The 17646-nt window shown below is 42.8% G+C and overlaps 1 protein-coding gene across 1 annotated transcript; it reads right to left on the bottom strand.

Annotated features, from left to right (window-relative positions):
- Positions 1-8752: 8752 nt before the first annotated feature.
- Positions 8753-13066, bottom strand: zic2a (zic family member 2 (odd-paired homolog, Drosophila), a). Its single transcript, XM_071479463.1, has 3 exons — positions 11449-13066; positions 9978-10141; positions 8753-9776 (listed from the first exon to the last, which is right to left on the bottom strand). Exons 1-3 carry the CDS (start codon positions 12419-12421, stop codon positions 9582-9584), a joined length of 1332 nt encoding a protein of 443 aa, XP_071335564.1. The 5' UTR covers positions 12422-13066; the 3' UTR covers positions 8753-9581.
- Between the last annotated feature and the right edge of the window lie 4580 nt (positions 13067-17646).

The following is a 17646-nucleotide window of genomic DNA, read 5'->3' as shown; positions in this document are numbered from 1 at the left end:
ATCCTCCTGCTACACTGTACGCTGCTGTCAACAGTGTGTCTTATTTATTTCTCAAGTGTTGGTGGGACAGGGGCTCCCGCATGGCACTCCTGGACCAGGAAGGGGGGAGTTTCAGAGGGGCAGGCAAAGCCTCAGTTTCCCCACGGCTCGGGAGACTATAGGTGGGGAGTAAACTTAGCCAACACTACTGAAGCAGAGCGCCACACACCCATCAACGCCTGCTTTGCAGGTGAGTGGAGAAAAACAGGAGACAGGAGGGGATGTCAGTTGCAGCAGAGCGCGTGAGGCACTTTTTGGAGTCATGTTTATATTCATGTTCTGCAAGACAAATATGGATCCTTCAAAAATATATGCACAAACCTGACACTGAGAAGAGTAGAAGCACACTGACAAACAAGTGGCACGCTGATACTTTTTACACTTCTTATCACTTGTGCACACACATGCAGACAGACACACACACTATCCATCAGTATGATGCCTTGGCCTGTACTCCCTGGCCTTCCTCTTAGAAAAATTACTAACTTTGAAAGCTGAACTAAAGAGAATCACAGCTTCTGAAATAAATCAAACTCCTACTGTTACTGAAGTTACTTGTTTACTACCTAACAACCAAAAAAGAGGAGTATGTGACAATATTACAAATGTTAAATATGTTTTCTAATAGAAATGAAAGAATCTGGCTTTTATCAATATGCAGTAACCGTGTTTTTTTCCTGGGGGCTCAGAGGAGGTCAATTGGCTTTTGCTTGGTTTTACATTTCAGAGCCAAATGGCAGGGATTACATTGGAGGTGGGTGTAGGAAAAGGAACCGCTTTGCATAAGAATATGCATGAATGAATATCAGATGCAGGAGTAGAGAAATGCAACAAAATGCTTTCATGAGGGGGTTCTCATTTGTAATGTAACCTGCTGCACTTTATCATGATTTATGTAATATTAAATACATGTTAACAATAACAGAACAAAGCCTACAAACTAAAAGGACACTACATTGTGAAGCGTTACATAGTGCATAACGCTGCCACAATCTGTTCGATTCCTGGCAAATAAATCTATGGCATCAATGAGAAATATACAGAAACACCCAGGACCTAACAGGACTAGACTGGACTGGGTATTGACATGTCAAGTGCTAACTGACTGTCTGTCAATACACTCACTGACCAGAAAGGTCTCTTACTGTCAAGGGACTGCGAGGTATAAGGCAAAGAAGAAAGAAAAAATGGAGGTGAAAGTCAATCAAATTAGCTCCTTCCAGCCCACTAAACTCAAGAAGTGAAGGTAAGCAACCAGAGCCTCTTCTGACAATGTCTGTGGGGTGCAATCTGAGCGGCACCCTGCGGAGAGAGGCTAGCACTGATAAACCTGGAGGAAGTGCCTGACTTCTTCACTTTTCCAGTAAAACAGAGTATTCAAGGAAAATATCAAAAAATAAAAAGGAAATACAATCGATAGTGAATGTAAGTCTAGTGACCAAATGCTGGTTTTGATTGAAATGCTGCAAAAAAAAAAAAAAAAGGCGCTGATTTGCATGTGACAAAGCCTGCACCAGTGTGTTATTTGTTTGTCTCCTCTGGTGAATGGAACCCTCTGGAGAGAAACAGACAGTGAAAATGCTGTTAAGATCAGAGTGATAATGACTTACTGAATAAGAGTCTGCATCGCGGGGACTGCAACTGGTTTGATCCCTGTCCTCTTTCATTTCTGTCTCATTAGATAAACCTGTGGAAGTCAGACAGCCTTTTACCACCGATGTGTTTTAAGACATTAAACATGCAACACAGTCATGTCACAACACATCAGAAATTAAATCATCTCAAAGTGAAGGGGAATTTACCAAAAAAAAAAAAAAAAAAAAAAACTCTCTTCACTGTTTCCTTTAGATTAAGCTAGTGTCAAGGGTTGTCTTGTAAGATTTGAGAAAAACAAAAATTAAATGAATTAGAAAAAGAAATAGAGAAAACATAGCAGGTGACAGATGGGAGGCCAGTGTGTGTGTGTGTGTGTGTGTGTGTGTGTGTGTGTGTTTGTGTTTGTGTGTGTGTGTGTGTAGGGGGAGGTGGGGGTATGTGGAGGGCATATTCAACTCACTCTTGTGTCATGTCATATAAATCTATTTGAATATGAGCTGTGACTTTTGTTTTCTGATCACTCCTGAATTTAATGTGAGTGACAGGAGAGAGGAGGAGAGAGAGGGGAGGGGGGGGAGGGGAGGAGTGGGTGGTGCCGCCTTCAGTGGCATGAAAAAAAAAACAAAAAAAAAACAGTCATTCAGAAACTTTGCTCATGTGTCACCATGGATGTTCAGACACAGAGATCAACCAGGCGAGCTGATCACTGGCAATCACTTCCAGATTGTGTTTTTTTGTTTTTTGTTTTTTTTTGTTTTTTTTTTAACAATGACCTTTTTAGTTACAAATCAAATGCTACTCACTGTTGCGCAACTTGAATAGCAAAAATCACAAATGTGCTCATCTAATGTGGCTACCTGTGTTGTCCTCTTAGATGGATAGCCAGAGTTAACATCTCACACATGATCGGGTTCTGCTGTTCACCATGATCGTATGTTCACGCCACACAGAATGAGTCAGTCTGGTGTCAAAACAGAGCACACTCTGCCTCATTCTTTATTTGTTTTTGTCTTTTCTTGCTTTCAAAGTTAAAGAAAAATTTTTTTGAAAGCTCCAAATCTTATTTTTTTCAGACAGTGTTAGTCTTTTAGTGATATTTCTAATTGTGCTGTCAAGCTGGAATAATGGATTTGTTATTTAGTTTGCAGTGATTTCCGAGTGAAACGGTGTAACTTTGGTCCATGTTGTTGAACTCCGCTGTGAGCTGGACCTGACACTGACTCTGTGTCAGCTTCATCTGAAGTGATCCTAATGGTGACGAACACACGGCAGATTTTTCCATCATGAGCTTAAAATATGAAATGCAAACATGACCACAAGGTATGTTCCATTACTTGCCAGCACTCCCATAAAACAGAAAACACACACACACACACACACCACCCAGTCACCTTTCTACACAATGTCCCCCAGGGCACAGCTCTGGTCTGTTTGAAGATCAAAGGAGCCGAGGTAAAACAGCATGTTTACAGGTGTTGGGAAATTGAAAATTTCCTTGGCTGAGTGTGGTTTTGAATGGAAAAGGAAGTCTACGATCACGTGTGTGTGTGTGTGTTGGTGCCTGTGTGAGGGGGACCCATGACAGTTACATGTTCCATATACAGAATGCATAAACCAAAGATGTGCCAAAATATATACACAAAAGCGGGGAAAGAGGGGATGGGTGGGTGATATTAGCCACTGTGAGCCTGGTTGGTTTTGTATAGAAAACTGGCCTTTGATGGTACAGCTGCTCCTGTCTTGAGGAGCCCTGGCTGCAGCAGAAAAGAGTTACCTGAAAACCCTTCCTATTAACAGCACATTACCCATTGCGGCAAATAAACAGAACTGGCAAGGTGTTGTGTTGGAGCCATATTGAAAACCTCGCTGCAAAAGCAACAGCAGGGGAGGATGCTGAGTTTGTGAGGGATTAGTTGAATCCTAACACTTTTTGGAAGGAGACCACAACAATAAGAACACCTCAGTCAAGCTCAAGTATGTCATTTACTCTGCACCTCTCCACTTTGTGTTTCTCTGTGTGCATGAGAGGACCAGCCATGCCAAGCTTTCTGCATGAAAGGGAGAGTGTTTAGCTTTTGAGGCTATTTGTGCTTCTGACTCTGTAGTGTTTGTGTCCGATGGGAGGTGCCTGCGCCAGCTTCCTTAAAGGAGTAGGGGGTTTTGTTTGTTTCTCCGCCGTGCCAGGAGAAGTGACAGCCATTCCGGCTCTTTCACAAAAAACACATTCATCTGTGTGAGAAAAGGCGGCCGCTGAACTCAGATGAAAGGGCCATGGGGGCTGCGTTGCACAGGAAAGGCAGACTGTACATCTACTTCAGTACAAACACAACATAAGCCATGTCACAGACAGACAGACAGACAGACAGAGGGAGGGTGAATCTGAGAAAGAAAGAAAGAAAGAAAGAAAGAAAGAAAGAAAGAAAGAATATATGAAAGGAAACATTTTCATTTTTACACTATTATAGTTAATATGTTGATATTTGAGGTATGAATTATGTATTTATTGCACCAGTAATAATATGGGCCACAGTTTTCATGCATATCATGACATCAAAATAAACCACCGACATAATCCTTGCATTAAAATATGTCTGACAGCCCAACTTTCATTCATCTTAGGTCACAAAAATCTACATTTTGTTTGATATTTGTGCAGCCATTGTATGAATAAATTAAGCTGCACTGTGCCTTTAAACATTTATTTATTTATCTACTTATTTATTTATTTATTTATTTATTGTGTGTTTTGCTTTTGTTCGTTACTGAATGTTTTGAATAAAATATTACATGAGATTTGGGGATGGGGTGAGGGTGAGGGGCTTGGGCTTGGGCGTTGGGGGGGGGGGGGGGGGGGGGGGGGGCTGCTGTTTGAAGTGACACTATACTGTGACTATAAATAACACAGGCCGGCGAACGGACACGTTCATTTCATTAGAGAAGTTGAAATCCAATTAGAGGATATGGCGTTTGTTTTAAAAAGTTTTCTCTGCAAACATGGCGGCCGATCAACTCTTAAAAGTGTCTCTGTTGTCTCTGCTGGGGGGGGGGGGGGGGGGGGGGGTATGACGTGGAGAAACGAATCTGGCGTAGGAGACACCAAAATTACACTGCACTCGAAGGTGCAGCCTTGACACATTTATTTATTTATTTATTTATTTATTTATTTATTTATTTATTTGAACCCCAGAAGTGAAATATAGGTAATGATATATTTCATAATGACGCAGCTCTTCACAGAAAGAGCGGCCTGCAAACAGCAGTGACGGCGTCCCCAGCAGGAAGCATGTCAGTCATTCATTCAAATAACAAACAAATGAGCGCGGCCACAGGAACAAGGCAGAGGTTGAAGTGGAACATTTATTTATTTCATCTGCAATTATTTCATTAGGCTATTATGTTTTTGTTTTTTTTTTGTTGTTTTTTTTGTTGTTGGTGGCTTGCAAAGAATTTATTTTGAAAAGAAAAGGAAATTATAATCATAATAAAGACAGCGTTGTTATGATGCACTAGGGCCGATTATTTATTGATTGATCGATTTGTTGATTTTAAATAATAATTCAGTTCTGTAGTCACTGTTATTGCTTTGGTTTTACAGCATTCTCTTCTGGCCGTGACAGCGCTCTGTCATGTGCCAACTATTCAGCCCTTCAATGCCGGAAATGAGTGGGACCCTCATACTGCGCGTTATGACGCCTCATACCTTCAAGTCAACGGAATCAGTTGAATCTGACTTTATGTGGCTGTGTGATCAGGACAAGCTCTAATAAAGCCTACCTCTGTCAGCAGGCTTCATTACAAAACCATGTCCTTGAACCTGAACTTTCACAAGCACGTATGGAGAGAAAAAGACACTTCTGTTGCCTTCTACCATGAATTACCTGTAAATGACCAGGAGCAGTAACGGGGGCTCTTCAGCTGCTGCTTCAGTTCTATCTGTCCAGCGCTTGAGGCGGAGCGAGGGAGGTTTTTGCAAAAATACACAATTTATTTCAACAACGCGTCATTATAGATTTTTTGTTACAAGCCGAAAATATCAAATATTTAACCTTGAGCAATTAGTGTGAGGTGTGCGTGTGTGTAGGTCCGAGAGAGAGGGAGAGAGAGAGAGAGAGAGGGAGAGAGAGCAGCGGATGAATCCACCTGAGATGACTGACAGCTCTGATGTGTGGCCGTGGTTTCACACCAACAAGTGGAGCCTGGGACACGCAAACACCGAGGAGCGGGCTCGCTGTAGGGCGGCACTGACTTGATTCCGTTCCCCGGAGGCCCCGACAACCGAACCTCGCTCCCCGCATCACCCTCACTCTCACTGCACCTTCAGTCTCACCCCGATTACCGCAGAGCAGCCGCCTCAGCTCACACGGCCAAGCGCAGGCTGCGTTTAAGCAACGTTGCCCCAAATATCGACATGCTGCCCCTGTCAGCTGCTGTTGGTCATGGATGTGTCCCCAAATGCGGCCTATGGCGGCCCACCCTCATCTCTGCCTCTCTCTCTCTCTCTCTCTCTCTGTCACACACACACACACACCAACGGGGGCGTAACACCAGTCATCTTCACACAACCTTATGTACAATGACACATCCAGCGGGTGATTCAATAAGTAAATATTTGTCATTCTCATATAATCTGCTCATGTAGCCCATGAACACGCATTAAGTCTTGCTATAAGATGTTAAAGAGGTTTTTTTTTTTTTTTTTGGGGGGGGGGGGGGGTTCCCCCCCAGGTAGCCTACGTCGTGATTGCAGGTTTAAAAAAATAATTAATTAATTTAAAAGAAAAAAACGCTTTTCTGTTTGAAAGTGAAGTGAATGAGAATGAGAGGGTGGCACGTTAGATAAAAAGCTAGAAAAGAGCCTTTAACTCCACAGCCAGCGGTCTGCAAAGCAGTTTCATATTCAGTGTCTATGTTATGTCTCATGTCATAAATTAAACATCCAATTATTTTTCTTCCCCCCGCCAATGAAAACGTGAATAAGCAGGTTTAACGCAGGTCCCCCTGACTGCGCGGTCAACTTATCACAGGACAAACACGTCCACCTGAACTTTGACCTGAGGTCCAATGTAACAATCTTTAAAAAAATAAAATAATAATAAAAATAAAGCGCATCACCGATGAGCTACAGGCCCAGTGACTCTGTGTTCTTACAGTAGAGTTGTATCTTTACAGTACAGTCAACAATGTACAAGGAGTTGTGAGAAGAGGAAGACGAAGAAGAAGGGGGGGGGGGCGCTTCCTTCTCCGCGGATCAATATCAGCGCAGCAGGAGCCGAACAGGAACCGGCATCGACACACTGTGCGGAGTTGACCTTTCCCACTCCCCACAGGTCATACCTTCCTCCGCCGGAGAGGTCACCGGGCCAGGCCGCTGAAGGGGCCGTCAGGAGGTGACTTCAAGAGCTAAATAAGCTGCATATAAACCAATATTCCTCTCATCTACCTCTGGGACAGAGATAAACCCGCCTCAGTTTACACACTTCTATTTTTTTTTTTTTTTTTTTCTTTTGCCAAAAAAAGAGTTTACCCTCTTTTGATTGCCTGTTAATGAGGTTTACCATGGGCAAGGAAAACCGAAACTTATTACAAGTATTTTTCAGCAGAAGAAAACATCTTTTTTTTTTAGTGGGTTCTAACTGATTTTAATTGATCCCATTGCCTGGTTGTAATCAGCATCGCTTCCCTGGAGGTCCCAGCACCTTTTTATTCACTGCATAATTCCGTGAGCAGCTTGTATAACAGGAGACAGCAGCAGCTCCAAAGGACAGACAGACAGACACAAAGACGGACAGACGGAGTGCCACTTGCTGCTGCTGCTGCTGCTGCTGCAGCGGAGAGCCGGCCCGCAGCGACATCTCCACCATCACTAACAAGTCCCACTACGTGTTTGCTGTGTTTCTCAACATCCATGAAGCATGACTCATATAACAATAATGACAGCAACTTATTCACACACAAGCATGCGCAGTTAGCAGAAGCCAGAGGCTCCCGGAGACAAACAAGCAAGCAGCTGACAAACACTTCAGATATCCTTCCTCGGCCGTACGTAGCTCATCTGAAGGCCGCAGCGCGGACTCGGGCCGCGCTCGGACTGTGGCGTTTATTCTTCAAAGAGCCTCAGATCCGCGCGCGCCATAAAAGTTCACTGACAGCAACCTGCGCCATTCTCTTCCCTCAGAGCACTGCCAAACCTCAAACTGAAGCAAACACACCTGAAGCGGGGTTTTGTTTTTTTGTTTTGTTTTTTCCAAACCCATCTATAAATTAAAAGCAGGACCACGGGAGCATATGGCCATGTCCCATAGCAGGTTACAACTTCCCTCCTCACAGAACCACAGGACCGAGCCCAGTCAAGTTCAAGTTCACCACGGCTGCCTCCGCCGCGCTCACTCCCGTGCAGCAAAGTGCACAGCCCGGGTGGAGGGTGGGGGAGGGGGGGGGGGGGGGGGGGGGGGTGACGGGGGTTACATTTACGGCCTGTTTTCAAATAAACTCAGTGACTGAGCTGGGAAAATATGAAGTGACAAGATATGATTTAAGAGAGAAGCTTTGCCGTTTTCTCCCTTTATGAGCAGACACTGCGTGCGCACAAGCCCAGAGCAGGCTGAGAGTGCAGAATGAAAATGTCTACTCCACCTGGGTTTTATTCATTTCAGTTAAAAAAAAAAAAAAAAAGAAAATTGTAAATGAATAAAACTCAAATGTAGACTATGAATAGTCAGAATTTAATTTCTTCTTGTGCTTGACTTTCAATAAACTTCTGACTGTGCACACTCTCTCACACACACACACACACACACAGTTCAAATAAATTCCCAAATCTCCTGTTTATTTACAGCACCACAACAGCCACAGTGTTTAGGGGCCTGGAAGCATGCTTTGCAAAGCCTGAGGTAAAACACCACAATGTTCTTAAGCCTAAGGAAAAGAATTAAAGAGCATAAAGAATTTACCAAGAGCTGATGACTGAGTTATAAAGTCTGAGATGTAAGAAGTTCTTCTCCTGAGAATGTGAGATTAATTTTCAAACAGGCTACACCTCCCCAAACAAGACACAACTCACTAAACTGCACTGGCAACAACAACACAATAGGAAAAAAGCATGATAAAGCAAAGAAAATACTTAGCACTTGCAACACCTTTTATTATATTTGTATGCAGTAAAATTCTTATCACAATAAGGAAGAAAACACCTCTTAAAACTTTGAACAAAAGCACATAACGAAACAACTGCCCATGTTTAGCTCGTAATTGTACATATTTATAGTAAAGAAACATTCTTTATAAATACTGTTTCATCTGTAGCAAGTAAATACCATAATTTAATTACAAATGGATAAATATGGCAGTTGATATTTACAAAAAAGGATGGGTGTAGTTACAGAAAATCGAACGGCACAACGTTTATTTTCCTCACAATCTTCCAGATAGTATTTCACAATTCAAACTTGCAAAGCACAAAACATCACAAGTTAAGCCCAGCAAACTAAAATATACATTCACAAGCATAATATTGTGGTCTGTTGGAGTTAAATGTTAACTTTGGCACTCTTTCCAGTTTATAGGTGTTTAGTATAGTACAATCAATTTGCCTTAAGATCACAATATTCAACATTATAGTACAATTTAATCGTAATATGTGCACTAAAAGTCCAGTTAGAGAAATAGCTACCATTGAAGGAACATCTATACACCAAAGACTGACAAACTATCACAACCAATGGGAAAGTGGGCTTTTAGTAATTATTTACAATATGAAATACACCTCGACTATTATACATATTTTCCTCTGTTGGTAATCGTCATCTTCCCTGGTGAATCAGAAAGAACAAAATAAAAAAAGAAACAAATGTTTGTGTGCCTCTCGTGTGCACGTGTCCCAAAATCTCCTGCTGGATGTTGTTCCAGTGCTGTGAAATGTGTGTGTGTGGCTTCATTTCATCTCAGTCCTACACATACCATTCACTGAAATTGGAGGATAGGCCACTGTGACTGGTGGTGTTGTGGACAGCTGAGGCTGGGGACAGGGTGGTGTTGCTTTGGGTCTCGGTGGTGGGGGACACCAGGCCTGGAGGCGTGGAGGATTCATACCCAGAGCTGGCTGCTGGTGATGAGTCTGATGCTGGTGGGGACGCTTCGTGGACCTGGGGAAATTCACAACACAAGGAGGCATTTTAAAATCGGACACAATGCTGGGCTAAAATAAGAGCCTGGGAATTATTCTTTTAAAATCCAACAACAGGACCACTAATATTAGCACCCATGTGTTGATGACAAGCAAACACTCTGTGCAGGCCTGGCTCAGACATGAGCATTCAGCACACACTTCCCTGCCTGGTATTTACCTTCATGTGTTTTCTGAGGGAGCTGGGGTGTGTGTAGGACTTGTCACACATTTTGCAGAGATAAGGCTTGTCCGACGTGTGGACGTGCATGTGTTTCTTTCGGTCGCTGCTGTTTGCAAACCTTCTGTCGCAGCCCTCGAACTCACACTGGAACGGCTTCTCTCCTGCAAAGGGGGGAAAAAGAGAAATGAATTAAAACAGGGAGAAAAACAGCCAGATACTTTACCGAGAGACGCCTCGGGCTGAGTGTGTAACAAGGAGTTTCTCAAATCACTCAAAGCGTAAAAAATTCAAATACAAAAGTTGGGTGTAAAGTCCTCCCTCTTTAAAGAATAAAAAAAAATAAAATAAAATCACAGCAATCGCAATTTTAAAACAACTCATATTATCATGGTGCCACTTGTGAAAGTTTGAAGCGCATTGTTTTTTTTTTCTTTTCTTTTCTTTTTTGAAATGAGAACGGGGGGAGTTGCTACATCTTATTTAGCCTAAATAATGCGCATAGTGATTTGGAGAGGGGGTGGGAGAGAATGGATGGGTTGGGGGGTGTGTGGGGGTGCACGAGGCCGTCCTCAGTAGGCCTACAGAAGGCGTACCATTTGCTGGGAGACAATAAAAATCTAATTAGCACCTGACCAATTCCATGGCACGGCACCATCATGCATTTCCCCAGAAAACAGGTCCAAATGTGAAAGGCTGGTAATGGCCCTGTCTAGCACCTTATCGCTGCTGTCACAGGGACGCAGGAGAAAACAAAAGGCGCATAAACAGTACTACTATACTACTACTACTACTAATACTACTACTATTAATGCTACTGGTGCTGTGCTCGGCTAAACACCACAACACACACCTCCTGCACAATGTGCTCAGAAATGAATCCTACCGATGTCTCCCCCAGTGCCAAAGTAATACAGATCTATGTGATGTGAGCCGTGAAGCGCAGCGTCCTGGAGCAGCTACACTAAACCAAACTGATGTGATTTACCACCGTTGCAGCGCCACGACGCACGCAACGCGCTCCCACAGTCCCCTTTGACCCATTTTAAAGTTCACCCCCCCCCCACCCCTCCCTCCCAAACAATAACACATCTACAAACGTTGTTAATTTTGTTTCCTATGCGTTTGGAAAATGTTTAACACCAGAGGAGCTGTTGGAAAAAAATAGGCTACAAACTGTGGCCCAGTGTGGCCGTATAGTGGAGAAAGGAATTATTCCACTATTCTAAACTCATTTTCCCTCCCTGGATGTGGTCTTAAATCTGCTCAGCCTGTTTCTACTTTCTTACTATCTGCTTTAGCAGCCTGAAATAGCCGCTTGATAATCAGATCTTCATTTGGCAGGAACAGCAAAATACAATGCACACGCAAGCTATAGTAACAGCAACAACAGCCCCCTCGCTATTTTAATTAAATGCAATGAAACAAATAAATAAATAAAAAAAAGATCTCACGGCGTTATGATAATTACCTGTGTGTGTTCTCTTGTGTATCTTCAAGTTTTCCGACCGTGCGAACACCTTTCCACAGCCGGGGAAGGGGCACGGAAAAGGCTTCTCCCCGGTGTGCACCCGAATGTGGTTAACCAGTTTGTATTTCGCCTTGAACGGTTTGCTCTCCCGGGCGCAGTCCTCCCAGAAGCAGACGTGGTTGGTCTGCTCCGGTCCACCGACATGCTCCACCGAGACGTGCGTGACCAACTCGTGCATGGTGCTAAAAGTTTTGTTGCAGCACTTCTTCGGGTTGCTGAGCTGCTCGGGGTCGATCCACTTGCAGATGAGCTCCTGCTTGATGCACTGCTGCCTCATGTAGCGGAAAAAGGCACCGGGGTGGTGGTGGGCTGCCATGTTCATCCCCATGTTCATATTCATGGAGCCGTACTGGTTGTGGAGCTGCGCGGCCGAGTAGGGGTCGGTCCTCGGGCTGGAAACCTGGTGGTACTGGTCGGAGCGTCCGAAAACTTCTCCGGGTAGTCCGAGCCTCATTTGCCCGTTCAGGACATTCGGGGATCCGTGGGACCCATGTTGGTCGTGGATCCCGGGGAACAGAATGTGGCCTTGTGTGTCTGTGTGGGAGTGATGAAGGGATCCCGCCGTGGGGCCAAAAATAGTATGTTGGCTGCTCGCCGGAGAGGATTCTCCGAAGCCACGACTACGAAAGAGAAAGTCCCTGGTGGAGTTGAAAGGAGAGCTTGCATACGACGTGACATGGGCGGCGTGAGCCCCCAGAGCCGCAGCGGGGTAGCCCGGCGCCTGGGTGGTGAAGGCAGAGCTCTGTCCCGGAGAGAGATCGTGGTTCAGCTTAAACGCACCCATGTGTGCGGAGTCTACAAAGCTATTTTGTGCCAAACTCAAGTCTCTCTCCTGCATCTCGCTCGCTGAGTGATGCCTGGCAAATGAGCCCACTCCCAGTCCGGGGAACTGGTGACCAGCATCCAGTAACATTATGTCAGGAAGCAAATTTCTTTTCTTGTTTAAATCAGCGCAGTGCTCAGAGATGCAGCGAATAAGTTAAAGGAGAAAAAACAAACAAACAAACAAAAAAAAAAAAAAAGAAATCAAACGTTGATGCTGGCAGGCAACGATTCAACTTCCAACCTTGGAAACACCATATCAGGTGTGGTTCAAAACGCTGCTCCGATCATGAAGGGGGGGGGGAAATAATCAGCTCGGCTTATCGAAGACTGAATTTACTTCTAGTTAACTTGTGAGTGAAAAATCCAAATGTGACGAAGTGAAGAGTTTCCCCGCGTCCTCTCCTCTGGACTGCGACAGTTGGTTGCGTTAAAAATGCACTCGAAGAATTAAATAATTATCTTACTAGGTGTCCTCAGCGTACACAGAGCGAGGGTAGTCGGAGCATCTCAAAAAATCGCTGTTCCGATTGGGTATGTATTATTTCTCTGGCTCGCCTGTGTTTATCGCGGAGGGTCCCTGTTTCTCCGTGGACTGGCTCTACCTCCTCTTCCGCCCCCTTTAACTGGAGCCCGTTCATTCATTCCTCGCAGTCTCATTGGCCACCGCGCCTCATCAATCCCAGGTGCCCCTCCAATAGCAGGTAGCGCTTTGGCGACTTAATAGCGCAACGCCATTTTCCACTAATAATTACCGCCTACTTTTAGGAGAACATTGGGGGGGGGGGGTGCAGGCGAAAAGGAGCACGACAAGAGAGAGGAGCGAACATGTTTCTGTTGTTTATATTTCGTGGGTGCCAAGTTGTAGCGTGTATAAAAGATAAAAATATGGCATTTGATGAGATATAAAAAGAGAGAAATATTTAGATCAGGAGGGGGGAAAAAAATGTGGCTTAGAAAACTGTGAAGTGTGATCGACTTAATCCAAATATAAAGCAACAGCTTCATGTGTTTCACATTTACAAACTAAAAGAAGGATTAAAGCCTGGTGTTGCACCGTAACCTACACGGAGCCGTGCTATTAAATATATATATATATATACCATCAATTCCCCACCGTGACAACTGTAATGACACTATCTGCTAATGTAAAACGTTCAGTGCGCATGTCAGAATAACTGCAGAAGAAATGTCAAATTATATAGAAGCGTCTTTCCTCCTCTGAAGCTCCATCCACCGCCTGGATATTCAGCTCTTCTGTTCACTTTCAGAGTGTGTTACTGCTGCTGAGGGCGCATCAAATCTCTGTGGCAAAACGCGTGGAAAACAGGTTCTGTGTTAACGTAATAACGCACAACACTGTATTTTTAATTGTTTTTTTTAAATAAACTGCCCAGATGGCTTTTTTTAAGCACTACTGCTCATTATAATAACAGCCTAAACTGCGCCATTCCAAGCTATTTTATGCATCTTAAACGGTGATGGATCGTAACAAAGTGGGACTGAATGAAGATGTAGTTTATGAATCATTCAAATCTGACAAAACTCCTGAGCCACTTCATTCCTCACAGCTGAAAAAAAAAAAAAAAAAAAAAAAGAAAGAAACACGTGTGTGTGGCTCCATATGGAGTCCAGTGGTTTTTCACTGGCTGTAGAACCACAACTGGGCCTTTAGTGGTGCCCCAGTGCTCACACTGGCAACCACCAGAGGTTGTTGGTTCTTTTAATGGTTCCATATGTTGCTGGTTCTGCTTCCTCGGTGGTTCTCACATTCACCACACCAATTAAGTTACACGTTATGGTGGTGAACTGTGCTCAGATCCGAGTAAATCATTAGTGACCTGTAAGGTCGAGCTTTTCTTGAACTCACTATAATAAAGTTTTAGCAATAAACGCCCCGCCTTCAGTTAGATACGAAGTTAGGGTGTAATGGGGATCTATAGGCCATGTTTTGTTCTAGTCCCCAAAACTACATCCTTAAGAAAACAATAAGCTACATCCACCCAGCCACTGTTTTTCTTTTAGTTTTTAGGTTTTTTTTTTCTTATAAACACATGACATTTTCTTCATGGGATTTTCTTTTCGTCATTTAAAAAAAAACAAACAAAAAAAAAACAAAAACGTGGATTCACTGCATTTACTGGCAACTTCCCATCACAAGCATGCACTGAATCTGCGTTCAAACTGAGGGTATATAGAGATACATACAGGCCATAAACCACAGCTGCTCATTCAAGTCCTGCAAGTCAAAGGAAGTTTACTTACATTTTCCCCAAATCCAGGTCCCACAAGCTCTCCCCGCTCTCCGCCTCTCTCAGCTCTCCGGTGCTCCGGCTGTAAACGACAAATAATGGTGAAGGCGAGGGAAACGTTTAAAAAACTTTTTTTTTTTTTTTGAAATAGTGTGTCTCTTAGCTCAGAGTGGGACAGGCTGAGCGTTGTGTGCCATTCTTCCAAGTCTATTTCGACCCGCACCACAGGAAACGCAGGAGCTGATCCAAGTTCAAAGTCACGTCTGCCGACCCCTATAAGAAGTTCTTTATTTCTCTGGAAAACCACAAAACCTTCCCCAGATAGGAAAAAAAGCGAAAGAGAATTAAAAAGGGGGAAAAAAATCAATCGGGTAGAGGCACATGGCTGCGGGTTTTCCCTTCTGTGTGGGGCAGAAAGGGGGTCTAGCCTATTGAAAATCCCCCAAAGAGCAGTATTTCAACAGGTTTGAGGAGCAGCAGTCCACACTGAGACATGGCCTACGGATGTAAAATATAAATCACATAAAATATTAATCAGGATGTGAGCTGAAGTTGGAGCTGACAGAAAGCAACAGTTTTATATTTGTAGCGAAGATGATCGATAAAGTGAGTGGTCCTGGTCACATAAAGGCGCTCTGCCTGTGTATTCTAATGGGGGCCAATGGTATATCTCTCCTCTCTGTCATCTGACAATATCAATATGTTGACACACTGGAAGGTTACTTGTGTGGCTTCCGTGACCTTGTGTTTCATGGGGGTTTGACCTATGACCCATTAAGACCACATATGTTGCCCCCTTGACTCCTTTTGGTAAAATAACCCTGTTTATGACAAAGCGTCTTTGTTTTAGAGAGGGGGGGGGGGGGAGAGAGAGAGAGAGAGAGAGAGAGAGAGAGAGAGAGAGAGAGAGAGAGAGGTGTAAAACGTCCCCCTCTTTCGTCTGAGGCATCAGGAGCTTTAGGTTATTTGGAAACCATAAGTCAATAGTTTGAGTTTCTCTTTATTGTTTTAGCGTTTTCATTTCTTTTTTTTTTTAATTTTAAGAATTATAACTTTCAATGTTTATGGAATTTCAAAATATGAAAAATTAAGGAAAAGGTCATCATATAGTTCGTGTTAATTTTGGGGGTGTATAGATTAGGTCCCCTTTAATTTAATGTGTACGAAACAGGGGCCCTTAAACAAATCATAAACAATAAACCCACTGCTCCTCTGGGTTTTATGGGGTTCCTGTAGCTCGCACTGGAGGAGCGCATATTTTATTTAAAAAAAAAAAAAAAAAATACCCGAGAAAACACATGTGATCATGGGTTTGTTTTTTTTTTTATAAAGTAAATTTTAAATTCTAAAAAAAAAAAAAAAAAAAAAAAAAAAAAAAAAACACACACAAATGTGACACAGATATGTCATGTGGTCAAGTACAATGAAAAAACTGTTAATAAGCAATACATTGACAGAGGGGCAGACGCAGTGTCAACACCAGTAAAGGCAGAGAGCTGGAACAATCTGGTCTGAATGTAAACTGATACATTTCTGTTATGATTCTTTTTTTTTTTCCTAAGACTCAAACACGTCATATAACAATTTGAGAAGTTTTGACACAAAACGTCTTTTCCAAGCTTTGCCTCAGTTTCTGCTGATCAAGTTCAGAAATCAGTGTCAACACGTGCAACAGGCCCAGAACATGCACCCCCCCCCCACCCCTCCACCCCCCCACACAAGATGGAAATCAATTATTGCTGATTTCCACTGTGTTGATCCATATATTTGAAGTTACAGTTTTTAAAGCCAGTATCTCCTGTTCAAGCTACAGAATCTCTGCGCAGCATGATGACGACAGGGTTTGTAGTTTGAGGCCAGCTATCACAGATCGATTGGAAAGGTGTCTGAATGAAGACATATCAATGACAGATCAGCATCCTGCTGTCAACAGGGACCATTCAAATGGCGCGACCCGTCATATGAAGAGGGCTTAGACAGAGCTGAACACGTGTGTGCCAACCTCATTCCACTAGATCACAGAAAATGGTAAATAATGTTGAGTTTATTTGCTGAAAAAAAAAAAAAATCTAATAAATACGTGACACCTTTCAAAGGAGCTGCCAAGAAATTCACTGAAATAAAATGACAGATTACGCTGTAATAGTCTTGTCTTATTTAACTGTTGAACGTTTATAGCTCTCACAAAGGTCTGCCTTAAATTGTAGTGTGTGTAAGCCAAGACTTCAATTATTTTAATGGGATTTTTTATTGAGGAATTATGAAAATGTCTGAACAAATAAAAATTTAAGACATTTTTATTGGTTTTCCTAACTTCAGCATTATGTGATGATTGGAATGACAGCCTACACCACCCAAACCCCCACTGAAAGCTTCTTTAAATTCAAGTGCAGCAGTCATATAGGTTATTTAAAGCTACATCATATCCACTGATGATGGTGATTAATAACCACTACGGGGAGAATAGCTTAAAATGAACAACAACTAAAAAATTAAATGAAATAAAAATTAAAAATAAAAAAAAACAGCAAAGCAGATGCAACATTTTCCTTTGACGTTTTTTGAATTTATTTTATTTATTTCCTTTTTTTTTTTTAAACTGTATTTCATTTTTTTCAGTAAAATAGTTTGTATAATTTAGCAATGCTCTGCTTTTCCACAGGTGCGCACTTGTTATTTTATGTTTCCTAACAGATCATCTTATGGAGCTGGATATTGTCCAGATGCTTCTTAGTAACTACAAAATGTCCAAATACCAAATATGAATACGGTTTGAGTCGTGACCGATGTCTTTATTACACATCCCTGCTTGGCCACATGTTTTACACAAACCACACACATCCATGCACCAGCATCGCGCTTTATGTTCTTTCTCTCTTTTTTTTTTTTTTTTTCCTCCTATGGCGACATGAAATCAATACTGAGACACTTGGACAAACCAAACCAGAGAGAAACCAGGCTGCACTTGTCAGATAAACTGACATTTCGGTCATCCACATGCACCAGCACCAGTAAACAGAAAGCCGCACAAACACAACTGCTGGTAACTCTGTGAGTACAACTT

Source organism: Trachinotus anak, unplaced genomic scaffold, assembly GCF_046630095.1.
Source record: "Trachinotus anak isolate AG129_WGS33_773 ecotype Australia unplaced genomic scaffold, CSIRO_AGI_Tana_v1 ptg000001l, whole genome shotgun sequence".
Taxonomy (NCBI): domain Eukaryota; kingdom Metazoa; phylum Chordata; class Actinopteri; order Carangiformes; family Carangidae; genus Trachinotus; species Trachinotus anak.
Note: the sequence above shows the minus strand (reverse complement) of the source record. Positions and strands in the feature narration are given on the sequence as shown.